General features: G+C 34.9%; 1 protein-coding gene across 2 annotated transcripts; it reads left to right on the top strand.

Moving 5' to 3' along the window:
• Nucleotides 1-3046: 3046 nt before the first annotated feature.
• Nucleotides 3047-8617, top strand: LOC144544670 (glutamate receptor 3.4-like). 2 transcript variants are annotated; one of them, XM_078293223.1, is made up of 7 exons: nt 3047-3453; nt 3972-5308; nt 5862-6139; nt 6520-6551; nt 6665-6899; nt 7502-7673; nt 8004-8617. In XM_078293223.1, exons 1-7 carry the CDS (start codon nt 3204-3206, stop codon nt 8469-8471), a joined length of 2772 nt encoding a protein of 923 aa, XP_078149349.1. In that variant the 5' UTR covers nt 3047-3203; the 3' UTR covers nt 8472-8617. The 2 variants fall into 2 exon arrangements, with proteins under 2 accessions (XP_078149349.1, XP_078149350.1); XM_078293224.1 differs by having other exon boundaries at nt 7991-8110.
• The last annotated feature ends 4462 nt before the right edge of the window (nt 8618-13079 follow it).

Raw genomic sequence — 13079 nt, 5'->3', positions numbered from 1 at the left:
CATATCGTAACTTAATTAATAAAATATGTTACAATCCGTGACAAATTTGTGAAAACAAGCAAATGAACATGTTAGCCGATGAATCAAATCTGCTTTTTTTTTTTTTAAGAAAATCATTTTTTTGATCGACTATTTTTAATATTTCAGATTTAGTGTTTCTCTTTTGGAATTCAAATATGATGCTCTTTTAGAATCTGCAAATCTTAAATAAGAATTGTTGAAAATATTTGAACGGTTGGGATGAAAAAAAATAAGAACCTTCTTTTCTGAAAGAAAAAAAAAATAGTAGATTCTCATTCGTTACTCGATGCATCAGAGAGGACTCCGGTTTCTTTCGAGTAACTCAAATTTTAGATTTGAATCTGAACCGTTTGATTAAAATTAATACCAATATTAACAAATTCTGTAAATTTTCCATTAATTTAAACTGAATTAATTCAAATTTTGATAGGACTTCGGAATTCAAACTCAAACTCAAAATTATTTTAGGAGATCTGAACTTGTAGAGAGACCATAAGAAATCTTATCAAAAAGAAAAATCATGTTAAAAATTATACAAAATCAGAGAAAAATTAAAAGACACTGTATATATACGTCCGAACATGCAGGCATACATTAAAATAAAATAAAGAGGTGAAAGTATGTCTAGAAAAAAAAAAGCAAGTCAAAAATCGTATAAAATCAGAAATATTTCGGGAGATACGAAAATCTTTTATTCAAATCTTTTATTGTGCTCACAATATGACAACAAGAGAAATATTTGAGAATCAATGCCTGAAAAAGAAATATCAAAGCATCTACCTAGTTTCGAAATTCAACCACAAACATTATTAAAATTACAACTAAAACAACCCACTTGATAAAATCACAACAAATGCAATTTGGGGTAAATGTTTTAACTATTTGTTAGTATTAATTGAACGACTTCTTTGTGAATTTTAAGGAAAGATAAAAATTAAGTCCTCAAATTTCACTAAAATAATTAATCCAACACCAGATGCGTTTGGATCAGTGTTGTAAATAACGGTATACAGTCGTCGGACGGATAGAGTACCGCTAAGTGATTTATCGGGAATAATCGAGAATAATCGAATATGAAAATAATCATCTGATTAGTTGGAAAAATCCATAACTGTTTGGTCATTGCTAATGACTAATCGGCCAATTAATCGATCTAAACAGACGTTTTTTACAACACTGGTTTAGATAATACAAAGTAAATTAAATGAAAGAAATAAGGATGTACATTATTATTAGTACATAAATACTACCCTTAATTTGATCAACTTTTGCTTAAACAGGCTTTCTTTTAACAAAAGGGATTTTATGTGACGTCTAGTATGGTGTAGATGGTGCGTCTATACAAACTAAAAGTTAAAAAAGAAAAACATATACTTTATATATGTTTTTGACAGAGCATATTTCTCAAGTACACATTTCAATTGATTCATCTTTTTCCAATCTGATGTCACTTTTGATACACTCATTTCTTTCTAGGATTAGATGTAGTCGTGTGTAGTTTTTCTCATTGTCTCAACGTCTTCACTAATATAATCTAAGAATAAATTCTAAAAAAAAATTGATAATAGAGCTTCATTTTAAAACTTCTATCAGAAGATGTTAGAATGGAATATTTGTAAATATCATAGTGATAAGTTCGTCATCCAAAAATAATTTGATTAGATCTATATTTTGCTTGGATTGCTACTGATAATTGGCACATAAGTGGTGCTCGTTTTGTTGGCAATTAAAACTTTGATAGGGACCTATATGTAACTTAATTCTTTGTTTCATATGAAAAAACATCGATATTTTTGTAATTTTTTTTTTTTTGCAACTTTCATTAATAATATGGCGTGTTGTTGTGTTGACCAAACGATTGGTAGATTTATAAATATTATGGAGAAGTGCTGAAAAATAATAATCCGGATTTTATACAAGGGCTAGTCAAAAATAATATTCACATTTAAAAAATTAAAAATTGTGAATGTGTTCTCGATCATTCAATAGGATGTGTATCAAATTCGAACAGACATTTAGCCTTCAGATAATTTAAAATTTGTTAATAGCAGAATTTTTAATAATTTTATTTTAGATGGTCAACTAAAATTTTAAATAAACTCAAATTTGATACAAGTCTGTTCTAAATAATTGTGAACAAAAACAAGAATTTAATTTTTTAACTTGAATAATATTTTTTAAATATATGTACTATAAGTATGGAAAGACATTCATTCTTCGTAGTACCATGTTAGTGCTAGAATTAGACTTGTATAGAACAATGTTGTAAAAAAAGGTCCATTAAGGCCGATTAGTCGTTAGCGATGATCAAATCATCATGAATTTTTCTGACTAATTGGCCGATTATTTCCGATTAATCGCTTGGCGGTATCCTGTCCGTCGGACGACCGTATACCGTTATTTATTGTTAGAAGTTAGAACATCACTAGAAAACATGCACACTACACAGAAGCCACAAGAGTAGCCACATGAGAACTGAGAAAGAGTCCATAAAGAAGAGAATCAAACACAGTACGCAGCACAAAACAACCATTTATTCTCTCTCCTTCTCGCTGTTAGGAAAAAATTAAACAAATGCAACTGTTTTAGATTGCTTGCTTTTACTATTTATTTAAGACATGGATCCGATTCCTTCTCTCTCTCTCTCTCTCTCTCTTTATTTGTTTAATATGCATCCGTATTACTTCTCCTAGTCAACGAATCACACCATCTCTCTCTTTACAGAGCTTCTCTCTCTCCATCCCTCAATTATAGCATTTTTCTGTCTCTGGTTTTTAATCCTTTCTACCTGGTGATTTCTTTTTAGAATATTTGCTAGTTGAGCTATAACTAATGACTTAGTTTCTGATTTCTCTGACTCAATTGTCTCTCTTCTCAATCTCACACACCTCGTTAGCTCAAACCCAACCAAACAGATTAGAAAGATTCCATTTTTTTTTTGGGTTACTGTTTATCTTTTTAAGAAATTTTGTGTGTTTTTTGTTTTCACAAAAATGGTTAGCATTGTATTCACAATATATCTAACCACCTGTAGTTGTCAACTGGGATAGCCTCCCACCTGTAGTTGTCAACTGGGATAGCCTCTTTCTCGTCTCTTTCGTTCTTTCTTTTAACCCAAATGAAAATTGTTTCTCTTTTCGGAAAGGTTTGATCTTAGTCTCTCTCTTCTCAAGTTTCTGATAATGGGTTTTATTCTTTCTCCGTTTCTTCTCTCCCTTCTCTCTACACTTGTAATATCATCCATGGCACAACCAAGTACAGTAAAAATTGGAGCTTTGTTCACATTCAACTCCACAATCGGGAGGTCAGCCAAGTCCGCAATAGAGATGGCAGTAGAAGATGTTAATGCGGATCCGAGAGTCCTTAACGGGTCCCGTTTGGATGTCATTTGGCAAGATACCAATTGCAGTGGGTTTCTCGGCACAATCGAAGGTACCGATTAGTAATATTTAGCACTACAATTTGGGTCTTTAAAAGTTTGCTTCTCATGTGTTGGTGAAAAGTGATGCCTTCATGTTACTGGGTACTGTATCATAGCTGTAATTTGGGTTAGAATGCTTAGTGCTAAATTTAGGCTGTGAAATCAGGGAAAAATGCTAATTTGGTTTTTTTTTGCAAACGGTAAATTTTCTAGATGCATTTGAATCTACCTCATTATGAATTTTCTTGAAAACTAAGTTTAGTTGCATTCATTACCTGAGATTTTTCATTACTTTGGTAATTACTTTCAGTAACAAGTAAAAAATAACAAATGAAAATGAAGAGAAGGTAACAAATAACATAGATCAAACAAGTACTTTACTGATTATAGTTTCTTTTCAGTTAATTTTGTATGAACTATGTTATTGTTGCTAAGTAGCTGAATACCCCTTGACTAAAAAGGAAACATTAAATACACCAAAGCACCCAAAATACTGTAAAAGAATGCTAAATCATTTAACACCGTGCAGCTCTCCAGCTAACAGAAAATGAGGTCCTATCCATTCTGGGCCCACAGTCGTCAGGAATTGCACACATAATTGCCAATGTGGCCAATGAACTCAAAGTGCCGATCCTCTCCTTCGCTGCCACTGACCCAACTCTGTCCTCTCTCCAGTACCAGCCATTTTTCCTTCGTACCACAGAATCCGATCAATTCCAGATGCGTGCAATTGCTGATATCGTTTCATATTATGGCTGGAGAGAAGTCGTCTCGATTTTCACAGATGACGACTATGGCCGAGGCGGGATAATCTCCTTAGGTGATGCACTAAATGGCCAAAGGATGAAGATTTCATACAAGGCAGCGATACCACCTGGTGCAAACCGAGAGAGGATCAGTGACTCCCTTGTTCAGGTCAATTTGGTGGAGTCTAGGGTTTATGTGGTGCATGTTAACCCTGATTCAGGGCTTGAAATTTTTAGGGCTGCAAAGAATTTAGGCATGATGGGTAGCGGATATGTCTGGATTGCAACTGATTGGCTCGCATCGTTTTTAGACTCATACTCACAACCCAGTTCTGAGATAATGGATCTCATTCAAGGTGTGCTGGTGTTAAGACAACACGTGCCGGATTCACGTCTGAAAAAATCATTTGTTTCCAGGTGGAATAAAGAGAATGCGGGCATAGGTTTAACCACATATGGGTTGTATGCTTACGATACAGTATGGCTAACTGCATATGCAATAGATCGGTTCTTAAAAGAAGGAAACATCATCTCTTTTTCTAGTGATAGTAAGTTGAATAATGCAACTGGAAGCACAATTCAGCTGAGTTCATTAAAAGTTTTTGACAGTGGTGAAAAGATGTTGAAACAAATTTTGAATTCAAACTTTACTGGTGTAACTGGAGATGTGCAATTTGGCCAAGATCAAAACTTGATACACCCGGCTTACGAAATTCTCAACATTGGTGGCACTGGGTCGAGGCAGATTGGGTTCTGGTCGAACCATTCTGGGATATCAGTTACTGTACCCGAGACAGTTTATAACACAACTTTTAATAGCTCAAATTCAAATCATGAACTTTATAGTGTGATTTGGCCAGGTCAAACAACAGCAACGCCCAAGGGTTGGGTTTTTCCAAATAATGGCAAAAGTTTGAGAATTGGGGTACCGTATCGTGCCAGTTATAAAGAATTTGTCTCAAAAGATAACAGCCCTACTGGGGTACAAGGTTATTGCATTGATGTTTTTCAGGCGGCCGTGAACTTATTACCATACCCTGTACCTTATAAGTTCATTTTGTTTGGAAACGGCAAGGAGAATCCAAACTATAGTGAGCTTGTGCAAAACGTAGCAAACCATGTGAGTCTTGCAGAATCTTGAATTAAGTTTGTTTACTTTTAGACTTGATTGTATATTATAGCTTTTGTTTACTAAATTCAGTTACATTTTTCTGGATAGTTTACAAATAAAAAAAGACTTTTAAATTGAATTGATTGCATATTATAACTTAAATTAACTCAAGAAAAATTCACCAAAATGCATATTCTTTTTCATCACTGCCATACTAATTCTTGTTCCAATGAAACTTCTAATGTTTATTGTTTAATTCTTGTTCACCAAAATTCACCAAAACCCATTATCTAATGTTGATTGTTTAATTCTTATTCCAATGAGGCTTCTGAAAATGGCTCATTAGATGTTAATTCAATGTATACATCTGAAACATCTAATTAATAATGTTCTGTTACTTGTAAAATATGCCATTGCCTATGCTATTTTTCTCCATCCAAAATGTCTTTATACCTCATACTTTCTTGATTCAGAATAAACATGTTTCATTTGATGATGTTTTGATTCTTTTCTAGTGGCTATCTCAGTAAACATGTTTTCACACAGAATTTTCTTTTTGTAGGTTTTTGATGCAGCAGTGGGAGACATATCCATAGTAACAAGCCGTACCAGAATAGTTGATTTCACACAGCCATACATAGAATCAGGTCTGACAATAGTTGTAGCAACGAAGGAGAGCGAATCAAATGCATGGGCTTTTTTGAAGCCATTCACGGTAGAGATGTGGGCTTTAATGGGCCTGTTCTTTCTCTTCGTGGGGGCTGTTGTGTGGATTTTGGAGCACCGTATCAATCACGAATTTAGGGGCCCACCCAGGAAGCAGTTCATCACCATCTGTTGGTTCGTGCATTTTTATTATATCAATTTGGAAATAAGCTCAAATTTATCCACCAAAACAGGGAAGCTATCTCTCCCAAGTGTACCGATTTTGACCGAGTAATTACTACCTTTCTTCGATGAATATACTATTTTACACAGTGCATTTTCATTCTTTTGTCCTGCATATATTTTTGCCTTTCTTTTGTTGTTTGGTAATAAATGATCTTATACTTTGGTTACCTTCTTCCTTGGTGCAAATCTTGTCATAGGGCCTCAGTAAAAGGCAGCACCAAAAAGAAATAAAGAATTACCAATTGCAATGTGTTACTATTGTGCTGAAATGTGGTAGTAATCAGATTGTGTAACGTAAATTTTATTGTTCTCTCTTTGATCTTTTGCAGGTTTAGTTTCTCAACAATGTTTTTTGCACATAGTAAGCTCTCTTTCTGTTCCCTCTTATAAGTTTGTATCCCTCACTTTAACATTGAAAAATCCAACATGTTTCCTTTTAATTTGTAATCTTATTTGTTTCATTGTTTATTACAGGAGAGAATACTGAGAGCACACTGGGTCGATTTGTTCTTCTAGTGTGGCTCTTTGTGGTTTTGATTCTAACTCAGAGTTACACTGCCAGCTTGACATCTATGCTGACAGTTCAGCAATTATCAACTGGTATCCAAGGGCTGGATTCCCTCATATCTAGCAATGAACCAGTCGGCTATCAAGTGGGGTCATTTGCCAGGAATTATATAATTGAAGAACTTCACATTGCCGAATCCAGGTTGTTTCTATTTTCAGAAACCTCCCATACAAGCTTAATTTTATAGCAAAGCAAGGAAATATATATATAGAGAGAGTCTGGTAAATGTCATAACGTTATAATTTCAGCTTAAATTATAACGAGTCAGTTTTTGAGATTTCATAATCCGAACAGTCGATCCGAACCGCTCAACATAATCTCCATATTAAAATGAGTTAGGAGACCAAATTTTATATTTTCTGAGATTTTTTTAATATTTTTTAAGATAGGTATAAAATTACTCTTTTTGGATGGTCAAGAATGATCTGAAAACAATGATTTTGTACCTATCTTAAGAAATAGTAAAAAAATCTCAACAAATATAAAATTTGGCCTACAAGCACATTTTAATATGACGATCGTGTTGAGCGGTTCGGATCGACTATTCGGACTTTGAAATCTCAAAAACTGACTCATTATAACTTAGGTTGAATTATAACGTTATGACATTAGCTAGACTCTGTATATATTAGGATTATCATAAATCAAACTGAATTATACTGTGGATGATGGGAAGCATAGAAGTTTATGCAGAGTGGACTCTAAATTATGTTATTTAATTTTTCTTGGGTGATAATATACAGGTTAGTGCAGTTAGATACGCCGCAAGATTATGCAAGAGCGCTTCAATTGGGGCCAAAAAATGGAGGTGTGGCTGCTGTGGTGGATGAATTACCGTACATAGAATCATTCTTATCAGATAATTGCAAGTTTCAGATTGTCGGTCAGGAGTTCACCAAGGGTGGCTGGGGTTTTGTAAGTAGAAATATCCTAGCACTTATAAATATTTCTCTTTATACCATGGTGAAAACGAGATAGCCAATATCCAAGAAAACCTGATTAAATTTGATTTCTTGTATTGTTATACAATAACACCGCACAGACATCAAAGAACAAACTTCCAACTATTGCAAGCTTCTCCATTGGAAAAATACAAAATCTTTTTCTAGTTTTTTTTTTGCATGTGCAAAGTAATACTCAAATAAATTAGGGATAACTTTGGATAATAAATAGTTTACACAGGGAATTATATGAAAATGCTGCAATTTTCAACCTCCATTTAGAACTTGCAGTGAATTCATACAGGCATTTCCAAGGGACTCCCCTCTAGCAATGGACCTCTCCACTGCCATCTTAACCCTCTCTGAAAATGGAGATCTCCAGCGGATACACGACAAGTGGTTGACCCGCACGCATTGCGACTCACAGGCTGACACAGTAGTTGATGCAAATCGACTAAGCATTGGTAGCTTCGCTGGCCTCTTTCTGATATGTGGAATTGCATGTGTCATTGCATTGATCATATTCTTTCTAAGAATATTATGCCAATATAACAAGTATAATACTCGAGTAGAGGAGGAGGACATGGAGTTGCCTGATATGGAGAGAAGCGTGAAACGACCGGCACGGATGACTAGTATCAAGGATCTGCTCTCTTTTGTGGATAAGAAAGAAGCGGAGATTAAAAGTATCATTAAGAGAAAATCAAGTGATAAAGATAAAAGTCATAGAACAGATCGGAGTTCTGAAGGAGAATCAGTGTCACCTGCCTAACTGGATACTAATTTCTTAAATTATTTATATATTTTCTGTGCGTTTTTAGAATGATATAGGTGTTATTAGTTAAATTTTGAGGGTAGATATAGTTAAAAGAATAAATTGGAAACGTCGAATTGTATTTATATAAACTCTAACCTGTTTCCAAATTAGGTAGCTTGGTATATATACTTGGATTCTAGGATATTGTGTCATGTAAAGATCATGTCTATGTATTTTCAATTTTTTCACATGTTATTTTAGCTTCTTTTTTTCAGTTTAAGAAAGAAGTGACATAGTCACCTCTCACCAGCTTCCAATAAACAGTAGAAATCACACAATATTTGTGTTTTATATAGGACAAACATATATGTAGCACCAACAAATGAAAAAACAAATCCCGGTACTCCTTGGTACAAGTCTATAGACACTTGTAAAAGCTGATCATGTCCATTTTACTGATATTTTGCCTCTATTATATATGCTTTTCTTCTACTTGAAAAGAACAAGTAAAATACATTCATTGTTGCCCTTGCACTCTAGTAATTCTGTTGTCTGCACTGTTTTTCAACATTTTTTTTATTTGGAACCTTAAGTGTGTATTGTACTTTTATTTTTTAGTAATTCTACTTCAATTGACAGCCATTGTCAATCTTTTCAAAAAAAAAAAAAAAAAAATTCTGCTTCAATTCAATGAAACCCATCCAAATAAAATGTTGATTATGTAATCCATGTTGGGAATCATAAAGGACAAACAATTGCACCTTATTTAGAGATCAAACAATTACATCTCATCTAGGGGTCAAACACTTACACCCCGGAAAAGAAGAAACAATCCCCATCTTAACCTAAGACCGTCCTATGTCAAAGAGACCCAAAATATAATCTTTAGTGCATAATACAATACCTGATTCCATGTCGTTTGCCATGAAATATCAAACCCTTGGTTGGAAAAGCAACCATCTCCATGAGCGTGAGACAAGACTCTAGCAAGCTATTCCTTTCACGCTCTTTTGGTTGAATCTTAGATTAGGTCTTCCAAAGCAATAAGATCACCCTTGAGAAATCATTTCGAAGTTTCTAATGGATTTCTCCTCTTAATTCTTTGATGGTGGAAGAAGGGAGAAGACTCTCAGAATTCTGTCTAAGAATAACATTTTTTTTTTGGAATTCTGAGTTGAGTTAGTTATCTTGTGCCCTGGGGACCCATCTATATATAGTTATACACATCTGACAGCCCGAGTGCGGGTGGTTCACCCGCACTGGGTCAAAACGTGTCTAAATAACCACCTTAAACTTCAGCCCCGAATTTTTCCCAAGTCCTGAGTGCGGGTGGTTGACCCGTACTGGAGTTCAATGCGTCCGCATTAGGCCCGGACTTTTTTCTGCATTGGATCTTCAGAAAATCTCCCAAGTCCTGAGTGCAGGTGGCTGACCCGCACTGGAGCTCAGTGCGTCCGCACTAGGCTCAGACTTTTTCTGAAGTTCCCAAAAATTGGCTTAAGTAGTGAGTGCGTCCGCACTCAGATCCAATGCAGATGAACCACCCCCACTGGGCTCCCAAAATGCAGTTTTCTCAATTGCAAATTTCAGAATCAGTCCATCAATGATTTGTCTTTGCCCAAATTGTTTTACATACTTATGGACCACATCCTATTGAATACATAGATTGTCTAATATCTTAATTCCATATTAGATCAATTTAATTGTGACAATCATATATGACAGTAAACAATTCATAATTATATCACATATATGCTCAACGTTGAATTAAGATCCAACAATCTCCCACTTGAGCAATATGTTAAACTCTTTTAATTATGTATTGTCAACTTTATGTGCGCACATACTTTTCTGTCATCCTTATGTATTTCCAAACCAATTTCATCCATCAATTACATTAGCAAAGGACTAAAGCAGCTTTCGTCACTTTTATTTTAGTCATGACTAAATCATCAATAATCACAGTATTAACATAACCAAATGACATGAATCATAATGTGGATGTGTAGCATAGAAATTATACGCAATTGTGATCTTACGTGCCAATTTCTAACTAGGTCTCCCACTAAAATCTTGAAACCGAATTTCATAAATTTGTTGTAAAATGCAAAATTCAAATAAACAATTCGCAAATCACATACTCAAATGTAAGGTCAAAAAACTAAATTAGAGACAGAATGTATACAACAACTCTTTTGCAATGCCATGCATATAACAAAAAAAACTTGTTTCATTATCCAAAATTACAAAATAGAACATCAAAATAAAAAAAAAATTGGACTCCCACTAAAACTGAATTTCCTCAATAGCAATTACCCCCATATGAGCAACATGCTCTTCAAACTTATTGGGTGATAATCCTTTCGTAAGTGGATCCGCTAACATGGAGGCCGTCCCTATATGTTCTATTGTCAACTGACCATTCTGTACTCTTTCTTTTACAACCAAGGACTTAATGTCAATGTACTTTGACTTTGACGAACTTTGGTTGTTGTTTGCGTATAGCACAGCTGAATTATTATCACAATACAATTTTAGTGGTCTCTCAATAGACTCCACTATACGCAACCTAGTGACAAAATTGCGTAGCCATACACCATGATTCGATGCCTCATGACATGCTACAAATTCTGCGGCCATTGTGGAAGATGCTATAAGTGACTGCTTAGCACTCTTCCATGAAATAGCTCCTCTAGCTAACATATAAATGTAGCCGGATGTAGATTTCATGCTATCTTGACATCCTCCAAAATCAGAATCGGTATACTCAATGACCTATAACTTGTCCGATCTCCGATACGTTAGCATATGGTCTTTTGTTCACTTCAGGTACCTCAAGACCCGTTTGGTTGCTTTCCAATGATCTGGACTTGGATTTGATAAGTATCGACCCAACATGCCAGTGATGAACGCAATATCCGGACGCGTACACCTTTGTGCATACATGATGCTCCCAATAACTGAGTCATATGGATACTTTTGCATTACTTCCTTTTCTAAAGGATTATTTGGACATTGGCTGAGACTAAATTTGTCTCCTTTTGCCACAGGGGTATTTCTTGGTTTACTGTCTTGCATGCCATACCTTTTCAGGATTTTTTCGATATAATTCCTTTGGGATAATCCTAATATACCTTGGGTTCTATTCCTTAGTATTTCAATCCCTAGGACAAATGATGCATCACCAAGATCTTTCATCTCAAAATTCTTCATCAGAAATTTCTTAGTCTTATGCAACATATTTATATCATTGCTGGCAAGCAATATGTCATCCACATATAAAACCAGAAACACAAACTTACTCCCACAGAACTTGATATATATACACTCATCCACAAGATTTGCCTCAAAACCAAATGAGATAATCACATTGTGGAATTTGTAGTACCATTGCCTAGACGCTTACTTTAGCCTATAGATGAATTTCTTGAGTTTGCATATCATAGACTTTGCGTCTCCCGACACATAGTTTTCTAATTGCACCATATAGATTGTTTCCTCAATGTCACTATTGAGAAAAGCTGTCTTAACATCCATCTGATAAAGCTCCAAATCGAAATGTGCAACTAATACCAATATAATCCTTAAAGAGTCTTTCAATGAAACTGGAGAGAAAGTCTCTTTATAATCGATGACTTTCTTTTGTGTAAAACCTTTAGCGACAAGACGGGCCTTATATTTCTTCACATTATCTTTCGAATCCCTTTTGGTTTTAAATATACATTTACAACCAATGGGTCTCGCTCCTTTAGGTAATGAGACAATTTTTCAAACCTCATTGTCAGTCATAGATTTTATTTCCTCATTCATGACATCGATCCACTTTTGAGAGTTAGAGTCTTTCATGGCTTGTTGAAAATTTATGGGGTAATTTTCTAACATACCAACATCAAACTCATGCTCTTGAAGATAAACTACATAATCCGAAAATATTGCAGACATTTTCTCTCCAGTGGACCTTCTTATTGGCACTTCTAAATTTTCTTGAGGGTTTTCAGTATTGTCTTGAACAATCTGGCCAACAACAGTATCATCCAGAATTTCTGAAATTTCACTTTGTGCTGTTTGATCTTGTTGAGTTTGGTCTTCAATAATGGTTTCGTTTTTTATAATTGTATTTTGAGTTAAAATAGGTTCAATATCCACAAAACTCTCAACACCTGTGGGAATATTTTCACATTCCTTTTCAAATTCAAAATCCATTATTGTATCCCCCCCCACCACAAACTCGGCATCCTAAAATTTTTTTACATTTCCCGTCTCAAAAACTGAATATTCTATGGGGATTATAAAACTTATAGCTCCTTGACCGCTCAGGATACCCAATAAAATAACAACTGACAGTTCTTTCATCCAGTTTCTTTTCGTGTGGCCTATAAGGCTTTGCTTCAGCTGGACATCCCCACACACGCAAATGTTTCAAATTAGGCTTCCACCCATTCCACATCTCGTATGAGATTTTGTTAGTTGCTTTAGTGGGTACTTGTCACACCCCGCGGCCACGGGTCGTAACAGTCCCCCGCCGTAAGCATACAACGCCGTGTATGCTTACAAGGCAATTAACAATTCATACAACATAACAAGCAATATAAAATAAGTTTCTAGTATATAATCAGAGTACAC

Source organism: Carex rostrata, chromosome 26 (genome assembly GCF_964058835.1).
Source record: "Carex rostrata chromosome 26, lpCarRost1.2, whole genome shotgun sequence".
Taxonomy (NCBI): Eukaryota; Viridiplantae; Streptophyta; class Magnoliopsida; order Poales; family Cyperaceae; genus Carex; species Carex rostrata.
The sequence above is the reverse complement of the archived record's forward strand: the minus strand, read 5'-3'. Positions and strand labels throughout refer to the sequence as shown.